Source organism: Sapajus apella, unplaced genomic scaffold (genome assembly GCF_009761245.1).
Source record: "Sapajus apella isolate SASKATOON/1434 unplaced genomic scaffold, GSC_monkey_1.0 scaffold42, whole genome shotgun sequence".
Classification (NCBI taxonomy): domain Eukaryota; kingdom Metazoa; phylum Chordata; class Mammalia; order Primates; family Cebidae; genus Sapajus; species Sapajus apella.
Window position 1 is genome coordinate 14,812,787 of NW_022436982.1, and position 18,435 is coordinate 14,831,221.

Here is an 18,435-nt window from a genome sequence, read left to right on the forward strand (position 1 = left end):
AGTAGACCAGGGGCAGCTGAGCAGACACCACAGCCCGGTTCTGACGTCAGGGGCAATAGTCCTGGCTGGGGTCTGAGCTGGGGGAGCCAGCACTACCTGTCCAGTCTTCTGGTTTTGCTTTTGTGTGTGACTTCTATCTGCCTTTTTATTATATATCTAAAATGGAAATGAAGTGACGTAGATATTGAGAAATGAGTCCCTCCTTTTCCTTTTTCTGCTTTTAAGACCAGGAGTGGAGCTAACTGCTTCAGGGCAACGAGATGTGCAGATAAAAGCTTTCCAAAATGACTCATTGGGAAGATGAACGGAGGGATCCATTTCCTCTAAAAGTGCTTTTTAGCTGTGCAGTTGTCAAGAGGAAGTAGGTGGAGCAGGCGGGGGTGTGCACAATTGTGGATTAATGGCCCCCTGGATCCTCAGACCTGCCCTGCCTTCACCCAGGTCTACATCTGGTCAGCAGCCCTCGAAGTGGGAAGACAGAGGCCTTTCTGAACACAAATGCTGGAGTTGGGGCAGACAGGGTTGTTTTCTTTGGCAGAGCAGGTTCAGAATTGCACATGGCTGTCTGAGCAGGTGCTTGGCTCCTCCCCACTTTGAGGGTGCAACAGTAGCCCAGGAGCCTGTGACTCTACCAGAACATGTGCTCTGGAGTCTGGAAAAAGCATCAGGGCAATGCTAGGCTGGGCTCCTCTTTCAGCCACACTACTGGGCTGCAGGTGCCCTGGTTCTGGAAGCCTCTGGATCCTTGGATACTTAGGAGAGAAACCTTGATGCATTTTCCTTGTCAAGCCTCTAAGTATGGCTGCAAACCCAGCTTGATGCAAATGAAAAAGACTCAGGAGTTTCCACTGCTGTGATTGAATCTAACACTGATTTTCATGGGCCTTGTTGCCCAGACCAGCCAGCCTGCCTGCCTCTGCCACTGCTTACCTGCTTGGGGCCAAGGCTATACTTTCAATGACAAGAAGGGAGTTTAATTACCTTCCTGTTGTCCCAAATCTCCATCTATTTTATTATAGGATCATAAAACTGGGGAGCCTGCAAATACCCTTTAAACAGGCAATCAGTGACTTGAGAGTTACAGGCAGAAAAAAATGCCTGAAAAATGACTGAAATTTGACTTCTGTGCCAATGGATGACTTAGGAAGAAATGGAATTTTTGGACTAGGGATGCTCCTGGCCTTAAAAAAAAGAACTTTTCATTTTAAAGTTCCTAAGCAGAGTTCAGTGCTTACTATCAAGTTGGAGTGGTTCTTTTCTTGGCTAAATAGTGTAACAATTCCCATATTTGAAGGTCAGTTATTTGGAAACTTTAGCTGTCCAAAACCAAGGCAGAAATCTGGAAATAAGTGGCTTTTAAGTTGCCAGAATCATCAACAGATTGACGTAGATTTCACATACAGAAACTTAGGTACTCCACTCAGTACATTCCCCTACCCTGGGTCTCACTCTCCACACATTGCCCGCCCCCAGACTTTTGTTTTTAAACACACAGTTCCAGTGAGTTTCTTTCATTCGGTTTACTAGCTCACTGCAGAGTACTAGGGGCTGCTGCTACAGGTAGATACATTTAAACGAAGCAGAGTGACAGCTGATAGCTTGGCAGTGAGGCTAGAAGGCCAAAATATTTTTAAATGCAGAACTCGAAAGTGTAGCAGCTCAGAAATTATGATCCCAGTATAATAATAAAAAAAGACTGTATATATACACATATTTTATTAAGTCTGGAAAAAATACCATGGTTTGTGCTTATGACCCCAATTTAGTAAAAAAGAATAAAAAATTATATACGTACGTTTTTAAAGTCTGGAAAAATGCATCAACAGTGTTGGATAAATGAATTCCCATTTGCCTCATTTATCTAGAATAATAAGGGAATAGGGATTTGTAGTATGTTAATATTCGGTTAACTTAGAGGTAATATGTATTAGCCTTTCCCAAGGTGTTTTCTGTGGAATACAAGCCCTATGATATGGTCTTCCAAAAAAAAAAAAATACCATTGGACATAGAAGTTTGGAGTGCTGTGTATTGTATATCCCTGTTGGAGATTTGTAATGCATGTTAATATTTGGAAAGCTCTGTGAAGCCCTCTAGTAAGGAAGCCTTGTTTAACTTCATATAACCCAGTGTATGAATCAGCATTCTTGCAATTACAAGTGTTTAAGCAAAAAGGAGAATTTATTGGTTCAGGCAATTGAGCAGTTAGGGCTTTCTCTGTTGACTTTAGGCATAGTTGGAACCAGGGGCTTCAGTGATGTGATGAGGTCTTGGTCTTTAGCTTTTGGCTTTGTTTTCTTCTACATTGCCCTCTTAAACCAACCTTACAACATCCTTTTAGCTGGCAATTCCAATGGAGAGAAAAGGGCCTCTGCTTCCCAGTGGTTCCAGTATCCTGAAACTACTGAATCGTGTCCAAAATCCCTGAATGGAGTCTTACCCGACTTGAGTTTTATGCTGATCCCTGAGCTAATCAATGTAGCAATAGAAAATACTAATCATCCAGGCTTAAATTGGGGTCCACCCCTGGATGAAGCAGTGTGTATGTGTGGTGTCAATCTCGTGTGAACTACATGAACTGCATGAGGGCTAAAGGGGTGGGGTGGGTCCCCAAAGGAAAATGGAGGTGTAGTTTTTCCAGGGAAGGGAGGGATGAATATTGAGCAGGAAGAGGCAACATTTTTCAGCTCTGACGATAGAGCCCTCTTATTGTGTAAAACCTGTTGGAACACACATGGAGAAGTACTGCCAAGTACTCATCATAAATTTTTCAAATAAGTTTAGAATACAATAAAATACACATGCCCTGCAAACTTGTAGTTCAATCTATCTTTTATGATTTGAAAATCTCGTTGGATCCTGTAGCATCTCGAGGTCAGCTCTGAATGTTTAAATATGCTGGTCTTTGACAGTTTAGATTGTTTGGCTTCTTGATAAATGAGAGGTTATGGTACAGCCAAAGTGCAGGACACAGGGGGCCTGGGAAAGTTCATTTATGATGGACAATGGACTCATGCGAGTATCTCTTGTGTAAAGCCCCTTTGAGTTCTAAAAGCACCAGCACATCCCATCTCATTCAATCCGCACAACCCCTCTCTTGTTACTCGTGCCTTTCCAGGTGGGCAACTGATGCCCAGAGAGGTTGAACAACTTGGCAGAGTCCTCACAGGATTCCTCTGGGGATTAGAGGAAATGAGGCTTGTAAAACAAACCTTGTGGACAGTAGTTTTTGAATGGTAACTTGGAAGAAGGGGAGTGCTAGAGAGATGCAAGAATGATCTCTTCATTCAGATTGAGAGAAAAAAATGAATCTTGGAATACTTTCAAAGGGGCATGCAGTTTACAGGTATATGACCTAAGAAATAGGTTGAAAAATCTTTGGGAACAGTAACTGTGTATGTGTGTGTGTGTGTGTGTGTGTGTGTGAGAGAGAGAGAGAGAGAGAGAGAGAGAGATCCTCCACTGTACCTAGTACAGAGTTAGCATTCAGACCTATGCAATAATTGCTTCTGGGAACACAGATATAAAAATGTTGACTAGATTCAAATGGGGCTTTTCTTTACATGATGTTTATTTACAAGACTAATCTATAAAAAGGAATGATTACAGCCAGGAGCTGGTTATTTGAAGAGATGTTTAAATGTTTGAGCTCTTAGTATAAAAAAGTTAATCACTTTAGTTTGGATTCTCTTCACTCTAGAAAATAATTCCTTTGGATACATCAAGGAAAAATGTATTTTCTTGTGATTTGGTAACACATAGTCACATCTTGGAGTTTGTCTTATAAAACCTCAAATAATGGTATTTAAGGAGGATTTCTCTTCTAGGTTAAGAAGCTCATGAAGATTCCATGAGACTCCTACTTTTGCCGTGGGCTCCAGGAGCCTGCCTGACTTGAGACTATCACAGTGTCCTTTTCCAGCCTGTGTAACCCCTCTTTCAGAGTCCTGGGTCAGTTGCTCCAACATTCTCTTGTCCAGGGGCAACTCCCAGGGAGCCCACCCAGATGGCCCCCAGCTGCTCTTCAGCCTCTTCCAGGCATTCATTTTCTCTACTTACCTAGCAAGTTCCCTGTGTGGTAGGTGGGGACTCAGGAACCCTGCCTTCTCCCTCCATACGTCCTGTCATATAAGCCGCCCCCTCCCAGATCTGCCTACTTCCTCCTCCACAACCCCTTGCAGCTGACTTAGCTCTGGTCATGGGATGGATGGGATGCCCTGTCATAGCATTGACCACACCTCTTCCTTCCTTCCTTTTATCCATCTGTCTATCCATCCATCCATCCATCCAACTCTCAAGGCTGTCAAAGATGGAGAGGCCCTGCTCTCTGCCTTTGCTGCAAGGTGATGGGGAAAAGAGTTGTATAATTGATCAATATTTAAAAGACTTTAACAAGCATCTTATAGCCTCTGTATTTGCCCTTCCCTGATTTAACAATCAGGTGGTGGGTGTGGTGGTTGCTAATCCATGGCTCATTAGAAGGTGGTAGCAGAAGGAGAATGGAGCCTTCATGGAGGCCAGTCACCGAGACAGAGTGGCCAGAAATGAGGCTGGGCTGTTGTAAGATGCTTCAGTATAATTTAAGGCATTCAGTCCTTATCCTAACAACAGTGGGAAGGTATAAAGATTTTAAAGCAGAGGACTGGTATGACTCAAACCATGCTTTGAGAAAGTCTCTTTGTGAACTGATGTAAGCCATTTTTGTTGATCAACAGTTCCCAAGTTATCATGGTATAGATGGGCAGTTCCCATCCATGAGATGCTGAGGCTGTGTCCCCACCCACACAGCCTCAGTACCTGAGGTAGTGTGTTACAGTGAAAACAAGTCTCAGACCAAATTCTGGCATGGGCATAAATGGGCATAAATGCTAGCAAACCGGTCCAAAGTACTTGTATAATCTACTCCTTGAACTTAAGTGAGTCCTATTGTTCAACCCTAGGCACCCTGATAAACACTTAGTTACTCTAAGGTGAATGTTCCTAAAGTAAGATTAGCCAAACACTTACCTATTCAGATCAGGCAAACAGAGTTGGACACACAGAACCAAATACAACGCTAGACTTGGATCATCAGGCTACTGGGTTTGCTGGTGTTTTAGTTGATTTGTGCTGTCAGGAGTACCACGAACTGGGCAGTTTCTAAAGAACAGAAATTTATTTCTCACTGTTCTGGAGGCTGGAAAGTTCAAGATTAAGGTGCCAGTGAGGACTACTCTCTGCTTCCAAGGTGGAGCCTTTGATGCTGCATCCTCCAGAAGGGAGGAATGGTGTGTCTTCACATGACAGAAGGTAGAAGGGCAGAAAGGAAATGAGCTACCTCTGTGAAGTCTCTTTAGGGAACCTACTCCCATTCATGAGAGGAGGAACCCTCACGACCTAAGTGCCTCTTAAATGCCTCACATTTTAATACCACCACATGTCAACATCTGAATTTTGGAATGGAGTGGGGGCACGTTCAGATGATAGTACCTGGATTCTCAGATTATCTGTATAAGTTCATTTTTGTTTATTCTCTCCAGTCCTCAAACATAGCAGTTTACTCCTATGTGACTAATAAATGTTGTATGATTAATGAACCTGCTAGTGCAGACTTAGATAATAATACTTGAAGTACTTGCAATGGTCACTACTGGAGGGTGGATTTATGATTGGGTATTTTAAATGTCATCTAACAGTCCCTAGAGTACAGATTTAAGTTAATTTTTAATATACATATCAGTTTATGCTGAAGTTAAATGTAAATGCGCTAAATGCCCCAGTCAAAAAAACATAGACTGGCAAATTCGATAGAGTCAAGACCCATTGGTGTGCTGTATTCAGGAGACCCATCTCACATGCAAAGACACACATAGGCTCAAAATAAAGGGATGGAGGAAGATTTTCCAAGCAAATGGAGAGCAAAAAAAAAAAAAAAAAAAAAAAAAAAAAAAGCAGGGCTTGGAATCCTAGTCTCTGATAAAACAGACTTTAAACCAACAAAGATCAAAAGAGACAAAGAATGGCATTACATAATGGTAAAGGGATCAATGTGACAGGAAGAACTAACTATCCTAAATATATACGCACCCAATACAGGAGCACCCATGTACATAAAGCAAGTTCTTAAGGACCTACAAAGAGACTTGGACTCTCACACAATAATAGTGGGAGACTTTAACACTCCATTGTCAATATTAAACAGATCAACAAGACAGAAAATTAACAAGGATACCCAGGACTTGAACTCAGATCTGGACCAAGCAGACCTAATAGACATCTACAGAAATCTCCACCCTAAATCCACAGAATATACATTCTTCTCAGCACCACATTGCACCTACTCTAAAATTGAACCACATACTTAGAAGTAAATCCCTCCTCCACAAATGCAATAGAATGGAAATCATAACAAACAGTCTCTTAGATCACAGTGTGATCAAATTATAATTCAGGATTAAGAAATGCACTCAAAACCACACAACTACAACCTGCTCCTGAATGATGACCGGATAAATAATGAAATGAAGGCAGAAATGAAGTTTTACAGGCAATATAACAATAGTTTTAGCTATTGTGTGGAACGTGGATTGGAAGAGACCAGAGTAGATTTAAAGAATCCAGTTAGGAGACTTTTGAAAATGCCCCAGTGAGAGAGGATTAGGACTAAAGAGAGCAATCACTGAGTGTGACTCTGGAAGGAGCCAAATGAGGGAGAAGAGCTGGAGATTCCCCAGAACTTGGACTTCATAACTGTGGTAGGAAACATTATCATTTGCTGTGGGATGTGTCTGCTTCTCAGTTAGACTGTGAGCTCCCTTAAAGCAGGGACTAGGCTCTCACCCCTGTGTCCTTGGAGCCCAGAGTTGGTGCTTAGCAAAGTGTGATAAACTCTGAGGAAAAGGAAAGATAAGTGATGGAAAAAGAAATGAGGAAGAACAAGATGAGATGAGAAGGGATGGGGGCTCATCTGGTAAGGGAAGGGTCGAGCAAGGACCACCAGGGTTAGATGAGGTCTTTGGTTGTTTTCCATCCCAGCTTCGTACTTTGCCAAGTACGAAGGCAAATCCTCACCATGCAAAGGGTGCAGAAGATTCAGGTTATGGGGGCCTGCTTTTAGGGGGTTACCTTGAATCTCTTCACTCAAGCAGGGAGGGGTCTGTTCGGGCTGAAGAAACTCAGCTCAGGAGTCCATGGCTGGCACTTGCCCTGTGCTCCAGCACTGACATATGCTGGCCTCTAGCCATGAGAGAGAACCCAGATGTTCCTCAACAATCAAGTTATGTCTGATAAACCCATTAGAAGTAAAAAATATCAGAAATCAAAAGTGTATTTCTGATTTACAGTATTTTAAATTTCTGACAAGTTTATCTGGACATAGCCCATTGTCAGTGAAGAAGTGTAGTGAATGTGTATTGTTTTTGCACCATTGTGTAAAGTTGAGAAACTGTAAGTCAAATCATAGTAATGCAGGGATTGTCTGTAGGTGGGTGACTGAAAAACAATTTTGCCATTCTTCACTAACCTCAGGCAAGCCATTTCCTGGCCCTTCCACTGTTATTTAAAAAATGATGATGGGGGCTTAGGGAAAGAAAACAAAGCCCATGACACACTTTTATCACAACACTCCTGGCCTTCACCATTAGATGTTTCCTCAACTTGCTCACCTGGTAACTAAGTTGTTCACAGCTTGTCTGGTATGTTTCACAGGATTTATAACAAAGTCCACCCTAGTCATCATGAAGACCTGGAGGGGGAGGCAGACTTCCCAGGCATGTTTTCTGGTCTGAATGCTGACCATGCAATCTCTCAGGCTCTCCTAGGCATTCTGCTTAAACAAACATTATTTACGTTCGGCAGGAGAACCATTCCTGACTGTCTGCTTTTTCCTCACTCACATAAAACCTCACATTTAATTTCTGTTTATACACACATAAACCATATTTTTAGGGGCAGCCTGGGAAATCCTGAGTTGGAGATGGATTTTGCCTTTTGAAAACACAGAGGTGAGCGACATCTGTATATTGTGTTATCAGAGGCGTGACACGTGGTTGGTTGGGACCAGGTGTTTCACAGAATCTGAGTGAAGTTGTTAAAACTCAAGTTGAAAAGGTGGTAGCCCAGTTGTTTTAGCAAAGGCTTAATTACTAATATCTGCCTTTCAGTTTTGGGATGGCAACAAAGCAGTTGAAAATCTTGGGGTGCTATGAATAGGCTGAGGTTCAGCCAAAGAGAATAGTCTCTGAACAAGCTCATACATATTTGATTTGTAAAAGCATCTCCAAGTGAACTGGGTGGGTGGGGAGCAGACATTCATTTGAGGTTAAACTTGGAGGATTGTTGAATTCATTGGGTATTCAAGTCTTTACTTCAAGGCCTTAAATCAATCAATGCCAATATTGTCCCAGTTGGCAGTATATGATATGGGTAGATAACCTTCTCTGATTTAATTCACATTCAGTGCAGACTGAGTCTGAATCCTGAAGTCTTTAAGTTTGAGTTGGTTTACTGAACAAAAGGAGGAACACAGAGAGATAAGACCAAAGGGGAGTTATGTCTGATTTTGTTTCCTGATTTATCCTTCCCTGGGTTAATGCACTTCACAGGTCAGTTTTCACTAGGTTTCTTCCCAATGCTCCATCTTTTTCTCTACACCACCATTTCCTGACCCTTTGTAGATGGCTTTGACTTCTTTTGGGAACCCGCTAACAGATTATTGAGATCTAACTTGTCTCATTTTAGCTGAAAACTATTAAAAAAGGTGGACTATTTCTTTGGGTTTATTTGTCGGATGAAGTGAGGGGATAACTGCATGTTATTTATGAGAAACTCAACCACTTGCAAGTGAAATATCCTTAATTTTAGCCTTTATTTGTATATTTGCTCATGAATAAATATCTCTCCATGATTTTTAGTTACTTGAAGGAAATGGTAGTTATATGTACATTTGGGTACTTTGAGACTAGGCAGTACATTGGCATTACAACATTTGTCCTGGAAGTAGTATTTCTGGAATTTTGTCAGTTTTTTGGTGAGTCTTTGAGTTGGATACATCGACTGATAGGTTTTCTTCCAAGACATAGAACTTGGTTCATTGATGTCTTTCTTGTTTATACTATTGTGTAGTTTTGTGTTTATTTTTTTGAGATAGGGTCTAACTCTGTCACCCAGGCTGCAGTGCAGTAGCCTGGCCACAGCTCACTGTAGCCTCAAGCTTCAGGGCTCTTAAGAAGCTGGGGACAATGGGTGTGAGCTACCATGCCAGGTAATTAAAATTTTTTTTGTAGAGACATGGTCTCGCCGTGTCCAGGCTAGTCTCAGACTCCTCAAGCGATCTTCCTACTGTGGTCTTCCAAAATCCTGAGATTATAGGTGTGAGCTACTGCACCTGGCTATTGTGTAGCATTGAGCTTTGGAGGAGCCGTTGATTTCCTTCTTAAGTAAAAATGGGAACACTGGGGAGTCTTTCAAAGCTGACAATGGGAAATGATGTAAAATAGCAAAAATTCTGCCAGCCCTGCCCTTCATCTCCCTGTTTCTTCCACGGTAACTTAGATGATGCTGACGATAATAGCAATTAACACTGAGTAAGTGCTTCCATGATGTGTCACATACCCACTGCCCCCTTTTTTATCCTTTTTTCTTTTTTTTTTTTTTGAGATAGAGCCTTGCTGTGTTGCCCAGGCTGGAGTGTAGTGGCATGATCTTGGCTTACTGTAACCTCTGTCTCCTGGGTTCAAGCGATTCAACATGAATTAACTAATTGTTTTCGCACAGCCCTACCCGATGAGATATGCTCTTGGATGAAGAAACTGAGGCATGAATGAGCTTCGGTGACTGTTGACCACCCTGATCTTAATGGGACTAGGGATTTCCTGGAAACCTTTGAGGCTAAGCAAAGACTCTTATGTTTTTGGCTGGAAAAATTTCCATACGTTGCATTTGAGCCCTTCCCACCATTTCAGCTTTACTGGGTTTTTGCTCTGGTATTTTCAGCTCCTTCCTCCTGCCATGGGGCCTCTGTAGGACATTGTTTGGTTGCTGGTATGTGAATATTTATAGTTCTAGCATTGGCTTTTTTTTTTTTTTTTTAAAAGCAAAACCTAAAACTTAAAAAAATAACGGAAATTTCAAGAAGAGCTTTCTGGTGTATTTTCACACTGTTCAACAGGACTGTGATGTGCTGTGTCGAGCTGCTGGAAAACCAGCTGGAGTTTGGCGTTCAGGCCATGGGTCCTCTGGAGCATCTCTCACTGTGGTCCCTGTGTGGACATCTTCTATGCCTGGCGACATGCTGCCCTTTCACTAGGGCCTGTTTATGGAGAGCTCTACAGGTATGCTTCTCCCCTTCACCCTCCGCACTTCCTATGGTAGCTGTTTTTATTAAAATGCTTTAAAAATAGGGATCTAGAAGTGCTATCATGGTAAAAGAACTGCCTTTAGGGCAGGAGAAAGCGACCATTTCAGTAAAATGTCCTGTTATTATCACCGACCAACCAGAAAGCAGTAGGGGAGAAGGGCGTGCATGCCTAAGGTGGCCATGGCACGGCAGTTGCAGGCAGCTGGGCAGAAGGCAGCACGGTGGGTCAAGTCCAGTCTTCGGCTAGAGTAGGACTGCCTGACTTTGAATCCTAGTTCCACCAGCTGTGTGACCTTGGGCTTCTTTGCACTGCTATTTTCCCATATGTAAATGGAGATAATCAGAGGGTTGATGTGAGGATTCAATGTAGCCTTGATCTGTAAGTGTAAGTCTTTATTAATACATCCAAACTTTCACCGTGCAGCCGCCTCATACTGTGCACGTCTCTGTGGGCAGGAAGCCTGATGAATGAGGAAAATTCCACACGCAAGTGTGCACCTCTCCCAAGAGATGCCCCTGTTTGCTTCACTTCCTGAAGGTACTGTGGCTCCCATCGTCCCACCACAAAGGGCTGTCAATGAGATGACTCTCATCTCATTCTGCTGCCCTCAGCCTGAACGTGTGCATGTCTACAAACACAGCTTCTTTGGGTTTATTTATACAGCTAGCGCTTCCAGGCATGGGCCCCCAGCTTCTCGTGTGAAGGTGAAAACTGCAAGCCTTACACTTCAGCCAGACACAAATAACTTGCTGGGAACCATCCAACTGACAGGGACTTCTCTCACTCCCTGCATCAACCACCAGGGGAAGGCTGAGTTTAAGAGAGACTCAGACGAGGAGATTTAAATAAATAAGCTGTATTATCTGTACAAAAAATATAAATACAGTTTTGTGTTTTAGAGGAGAAAGTGCCTCCTTCCACATTAGCCAGCAGCCTTCATAGTCTTGTGGTGCTGCTGAGTTGTAATTCACAGAACAAACATTAAATGTACATTCATCTCATGCAAGGAGCACTCTGCCTCCCACCCAAACCTAGGCTCTGCCAGCTCACTGAGACCCACTGCCAACTGCTCCAACCCAACACAGAGCTGGCGGCTGCTTGCTGGTAGGAAATGTAAATAGTGACCACTGATTTTCAATCGCTATTGAACTAGAAATAATTAACCACGTTAGTAGTAGTGTGGAATTTGTCTTCATCATTCCATGAACTATTGTGCCACAAATGAATCCCCTCTTACTGCCACAGCATCCCATATTAGTTTTTACAACATATCCTGTACACAGTGAATGGATCCAGAGTTAAACACCAGGTTCTATTAAAAAATAGGAAAAAATATAATAATCACTACCAAGTTTACAGGAACACAACCGCAGAAAGTTAATAAAGTCCCCCCAAGAGTTCTCTGGATGACAATGTACAATTATTAATATTACACTTTTTAATACAAGAACTCCTAATATTCACAAAAGATATACAGACATAGAAAACATTCTCTTTTATTTTAAACAGACATTACACTGATTTTTAGTAATATGATTTCTTAGAGCCTATTTTTGTGGTGAGGAAGCAAGAGACCCAACTTAACTGTCCACAGCTCACTGGGGTGGGGGGGACACAGATTAATACTGTCTTCCCCTCAAATTTTACTTCCAGGCTGGCTGGAAAATGCAGCCCTAATGTCAAGCCCTGGGGTGAATGGCATTTCATGGGGAGGCTTATCTGAGGGTAAGTGACTCTGGCCGCCCTTGGTCCTAAACTGAGGCCACTAGTGGGGAAAGAGGCAAAAATTACTTGGCCAAAGCTGCTCAGCTTAATGAGCATTTTGCCAAGGAGTCCCAGAGTGTTCATTTTGCTGCTTGACTTTGCTCCAGCTGCCTTGCCACAGCTGATGAGTGTGGCTGCAGTGTATGAACTGCTTTGCCAGGGTGCTGCCTCCCCCGCCCTGCCTTGCTAGATAAATACTACATGCAGCAGGTCTCACTGTGCTGTGACAGGGCCTGCAGACCCCAGGGTGGTAGATGGGAGAGGGAGGGTGTATCGCAGGCATTCATAAACTCACCATCCCACCCCGGTCCCTGGCCAGCTGTGGAATGAAGAGGCTGCTACAACCTGAAAGCCTGGCAGATACTCTCTGGCAAAGTGATTAGTTAATGGGTTGATGCTGACAAATTGAGCCTTGTCCCTGGCCCTTTGGTGGAACAGCAAAAGTCCTAGAAGGCAGAAAGCCTGGCCCATTCATGCTCAAAATGGCCCTGGCCCACAGCCGCAGTTAGTGCAGGGCTGGAGGACTCCTGATTTAGATAAACAGGTGCCAGGGTGGCCTTACTGCACGGCCAGATGCACCTCTCGCTGGCTTTGCCGCAGCAGCACAGACAGGACGTTGACTCTGATAGCCTGGGGAGTGGGGACTCCCATGCGGCGCGGTGCTCTGTCGTGGCCAACAGCGCTCTGAGCATGCGTGCATGCATGGGATCAGAGCCTGTCCGTGAGCCTCATGCAGCCTGGACACCCCTGCGCACCTGTTTGCTTCTGTCCCTTCCCTCCCCTCCCTTATTTATTTCTGCAACATTGTGAGCCTTAGGCCTGCTCTGATTGATTCCTTTTTTACCTCTCCCTGTCGGTGATTTGAGTTCTCCTCTCTCTGCAACTCACCACTGGAACAACTGAGTTCTGGGCTAGTTTCTGCCTCTGCGTGGTGTCCCCTTCCCGTCCTCGTTTGTCCTAACCGTGACTAAAGGGACAGATGGAGAAAGAGGAGACAAAGGAGCAGCACACTCCTGCATTTCTGATAGTGTGCTTCTAGGAAAGACACAGGTGTTTGTCCAATGTTTGCATCAACAGGCTACAAACCTCTGGATCCCTGCTGTCCCCAGGGGCTGTTTCTGCCTCTTCCTGGGTCTGAGACCCAGGTTTGGGAGGGAGGAAGCTCTTCAAGGAAGCCCCCGCTGTCTGCCTGGCCTGCTCTGCAACCTCCTTTAGACACCTGTCCTCTCCTTTCCCAACATCCTGTCCTCCAGCTAATTGAAAAAGAAAACATGTGGACGTCCTCATGCTTGAGGGTGGAGGAGGTTGAAAGGGTGTGTGTGGGGTGGGGAGGGAAATAAATAAATAAAATGAAGAAAGCTTAGGTTCTGTCCGAGGTGGTTGCGTGAGTCCTTCGTGTGGCCAGGGTGGAGGTCTTCCCCCTGCCCCGTCTTCACGCTTTGCCACAAGTTCCACAGCAGCGAGATTTAAACTGGCTGAGTTGGCAGAGTTTCAGCTGTTTCACCTTCTCACAGTACCTGGTGGTATCTCTGCACTCCACTGGGAAAGAAGGACAGGGTAGGGAGACAGGACAGAAAAAGAGATGTGAAACGGAGGCTAATAAATTCCGCCACTGCAAATGTGCAGCCAGGTGTTTTGGCCGCTAGGGTACATCCTGGGGTCTGGCTGGGCCGTTCTTCTCCAGCCTCACTCTGACAGAGCTCAGCCGCCTGCTCCCCAAGGCTGCCAGCAGTGGCGGTGGCACCAGCTTGTGGCAGTCTGGCTGAATGATGGGGCCCCTCCCTGGGCTGTCTGCTGCTTTTCTGTAGCTCCCTCTACTTCCTGAAGGTGGCTGTTCTCTCCCTGTCCTAGGGGATCGCCTCACCTTCTAGGCAAACTTGCCTTTTCCCATGCGTTCTGGCATTTTAAGTAAACGACTCTCCTCCTTCAGATGGTTCCCAGGACTGCATTCAGCCCCACCTTGCAGGAGGGTGTAAGCGAGGCTCCCGTTGGATGCCCCCATCCCCAGGCACTTGGACCTACTTCCTCTGTTAAGCTTTATTAATCTGATGATATGCCCTCCACTCCCTCTTCCTTCTGCCCACCATGCCTTAAACACAGCCCCAGGTCATTCCAGTTCAGTACTGGCACACACTAGATGGTCTTATATTCTGTGCTGACTTGGTTTGGTAAGTCTTAACTAAATGCGTTGAATACTGGTTCTCTCTCTGAGCATGCTGAGGCGCTGACACAAGCATGGGTTAGCACTACCCCAGAGTACAAACATCATCCATCCTCCAGTGTGGAGAAAGAAGTGGGCTATTTGCCTCCATGGCATCTGCCTTAGTGTTGGTAATTTCTTCTCAGTGAGGCCCGGTTTGGGAGGAAACTGCATGGCTACATTAGGTTTTTACTTCCTATGCTTTCTTTCTGATGGGTAAGTACCTCCAGTTTGGGTACAGAGGAAGAAAAAAAAATAGACTCCTTCCCAACTGGAATACAAATGACGGTACTGGGATGAGGAGGAGGGAGTGAAGTCAGTATCAAATCCCAAGGCTGGGTGCTCCTGGAAAGTTCTAGTGGATGCCCGTGGGGCTGAGAGTGAGGCGGTCAGCAGGTCTATGTTGGATGAAAAGCTGTGATGGGCACAGAGCAGAAGGGCACTCTGCTCCTTCAGTGTTAACAGTGCTTTCTGTTTAGTAGTCTAGCCCCTGAGAGTTGTTGCTTAGTCAATGCCTGTGGGCACCAGCCAGACCGATAGCAGGGGAGCTGGAGGCGGATTTCCTCCAGGACTTGGCCAAAGCACGTTGCTTTCTCAGGGCCAGGATGGAGATCGTGGAAGCCCTTGGGGCACACCCTGCCATGCCTATACACACATTTCTGCACACACCCATGCACCCCACTGAAAATGCTCAACTCTATCACCAGCTCACAATCCCTGGAGAAACTGACCCCATGCCCTACGCTGAGGCTTGGTCCCAGGGACTGCTCTCTGCACCAGATGCCCTGTGGGGGATTTGCAGAAGGTTCTTTGGGGTTGGAACATACTGTTTTCACATGGGGTGATGTTGCAGCGCTGCCAGTTGGCGGGCCGGGGCCCCCAGGAGCACAGGTGCTCAGGCACTGCCTTGTTGGTGCGGGCATGCACACACTCCACACGCCGGGACTGGAAGCCGTAGTTGCCGCAGGTAGCCGTGCACAGCGTCCATAGGCTGACCCTCCAGTGTACGCTGCAGGCCTCGGACCAGCAGTTTTGGGTGCTCACGGGCCTGCAGGAGGATTGGGGCAGGGTTAAGATTTGCTTCTATAGGGGCTAAATCTGGGGCAGATGTGAAAACAGTGCTACAAACCCAAAATGTCAGGCCATTCCTCAAGTACTTCCAGCGTGACTAGACCTGGGTTCTGATCTCTGTTAGTAAATGGCCATACGATCTCAAGAAGGCTATTTCTTCCTACTGGGCCTCCATCTGCTCTTCTCTGTAATGAATATGGATCTCACTGCATGACTCAAGAATGAGCTCTCCCCAGTGTGCAGACTGGCAGAGGCTGGGCTTGGAGGTGGGGTGGTGAGCCCCTGTTCCTCAGGGGGACATCTATAAGGAAGTGTTACAGGGATGGGGCCTGCAGAGGAATGGTAGGTTGAGATTCCAGAACAAGGACACTCACCCTAGCCTAACTTCTAGAGGGAGGTCAACAAGAGTGAGGGGCTGGAGTCTTTGAGACTTGGTGGCTATTGTGTAGACCTCACTTCCTGACCACCCTGGAGCTAGTGCGGGTCTCTCAAGGTATGAGGCCTCTCTCAGAAGAATAACACCTTTGTACTCTTCATCCCTAAGAGAGAAAAGCCCAGCCTAGCCCATTAGGTAAACACAAGACCGACACTGAATCCTCTGCCTCTGGGGAGGCCAGTGCCTTGGGGTGAATGGAGGTGGGAGGGCAGGGCTTGGGACTGTGGAAAGTTGGAGGAGAAACATTTGCTCACCACCATCTTTCCATGCTGTTGACACGGGGCTGGGGAAAGGAGGTCCAGGGCTTTCTCTTACCTTGGAAGGGCGCTGCACTGCTCTGATTGTAAGGCGATGCCATCCCGTGTCTGGCAGAAGACTTGTCTGTGTTGCACAGCTAGGTGAGGCCCGATGCAAGGCCCACTGCACTGGAAAGCAGAAAAAGGTAACACACAAGACATTAGTCAAGTCAAGGGTGGAGGCCACAGTGCTTGCGCTGCATGGGATGCTGGATCCTTGTGTAGGTCTTGTTGGAGGCTCTCAGATCATTCGTCTTTCCCCTCTTTGGGCTAACTAAAAGATATTCACTGATAATGTTTTCTTTATGGGATGGTTAGCTTTCCTGTGGTGTGTGGGCATTCTGCCAGCAAATGGCCAAAGGTAGCGCAGAATCAGTAAGAGAAAGTCAAGCCCCTCTCAGATTAACCATGTAAATGATATTTTGTCATAATATGCTAGGAATGTGGCGGTAGACTTTAGAACTGAAGACCTCTACATAGCTCCACCCCTTCAGTGCAGAGAGGGTAATATGGTTTATTGTTTTCTTGCTAAAGTCATCCAAATAACCAACTCCATCCTTTCTTCCCCTGGCTTCATTTTCTGCAGGTTAAACCTGCGGTGACTGAACAGAAAGCAGGCTTAGGTATGCAGAGTCCCGCCTTATATTCTCTTGCTATGTGCTCATGGAGATTGTTAAACTTTCCCCAGAGTTGGTGGCGCTTGACCCTATCACAGTAAATACACCCAGCAACAATTGTCTGTAAAATACAAAAGCAGCAGGCCTTTAGCCAACATCTGCTATTTTAGTAGGACAAGAAGACAGCCATCTCATGGAGGTCACTTTAGAACAAAGGCTCTTAACTTGGGGGTCTTTGGATCCCTAGAGTTCCACTGGGGGTGGTGCTGGGGTGTTAATCCTTAACAGTATAAGCTCAAGTTTTGTGTTTATTGACTTTTTTCTAGCAAGAGGTTCCCTCTAGCTTTCATCAAGTACTCAAAGGGATATGTGACCTCAAAGGTTAAGAACTACTGAAAGAGCAGAATTTAAGGTAAAAGTAGCTCTCCTGGGCCAGACAGCTGTGCCCAAGGCCAGTTAAGGCCAATCTGGGCTCTGAAGGGCCCAGTTTGACACTATTATTCACAAATACACAGGGGAGTTGAGGTAAATGTAAAGAAAAAAAGCTGCCTTAACACCAATAACTGGGTTTGTTTTTAATTATAAAATACATATAATAAAATGTACCTTTTTCTTTCTTTTTTTTTTTTTTTGGCAGGGTTGCTTTCTGTTGCCCAGGCTGGAGTGTAGTGGCGCAATCTCAGCTCACTGTAACCTCTTTCTCTCAGATTCAAGCGATTATCCTGTCACAGCCTCCCGAGTAGCTGGGACTACAGGAGTGTGCCACCACACCTGGCTAATTCTTCTATTTTTAGTAGAGATGGGGTTTTGCCATGTCGGTCAGGTTGGTCTCGAACTCTTGGCCTCAGGCCACCTGCCTTGGCCTCCTAAAGTGCTGGGATTACAGGGGTAAGCCACTGTTCCCAGCTAAAAACTAACGTTTTATTGTGACATACAGTGGGCATACAGAAAACCGTTTAACAGCCAGGTGTGGTGGTCCAAGCCAATAGTCCCAGCTATGCAGAAGGCTGAGGCAGGAGTACTGCTTGAGCCTAGGAGTTTGAGGCTATAGTGCACCATGATAATGCCTGTGAACAGCCGCTGCACTCCAGCCTGACATAGGGAGACTCTGTCTCTAATTAAAAAAAAAAAGTGATTAAAACATGAAGTACATCTCAGTGAGTTATAAAGTGAGTATAGTTGACCTTTGAAGAACATAGGTTTGAACTGGGCAGGTCCACTTATATGTGTTTGTTTTTTTCAACCCAAGGTCTTGGATGTGAATCCCATGTATATGGAGGGCTGACTTTTTGTATATGCAGGTTGTGTGAGATTGACTGCAGGACTTGAGTTTGCGTGGATTTTGGTATATGCAGGTGCTCCTGACACCATTCACCTGTGGAGACCCAGGGACAACTGTTTAGAAGCAAAGCTAGCTGCATGGATGTCCCTACGCCCTTAGAAAAAAACTAGTTGGTCTGATGCTCTACAACTTAGACATTCATTAAACTTTTTGAACACGCAGCCCCACATTTTCATTTTGCCCTGGGCCCCACAAATTATGTAGCTAGTACTGTATATATGTGAAGAAATAAAACACTGTCGGTAACTCAGAGACCTACTTTGTGCCTACTGTTTCCTCTTCTCCCCATGTAACCACTGCGACTTAACTTTTAAAATAGTTTAGTTTATGCTTGTTCTTGAAATTTACATAAATGAATCATATTTCATGTTTGT

At 45.1% G+C, this 18,435-nt stretch overlaps 1 protein-coding gene across 1 annotated transcript in view; it reads right to left on the reverse strand.

Moving 5' to 3' along the window:
• Nucleotides 1-11,173: 11,173 nt before the first annotated feature.
• Nucleotides 11,174-18,435, reverse strand: part of ADAMTSL1 (ADAMTS like 1) — a 423,754-nt gene continuing 416,492 nt past the window's right edge. Inside the window, 3 exon segments of the mRNA XM_032300230.1 lie at nucleotides 11,174-13,638; nucleotides 15,127-15,347; nucleotides 16,122-16,231. Of these exon segments, the coding sequence (XP_032156121.1) occupies nucleotides 13,532-13,638; nucleotides 15,127-15,347; nucleotides 16,122-16,231 (438 nt within the window). The 3' untranslated portion in view covers nucleotides 11,174-13,531.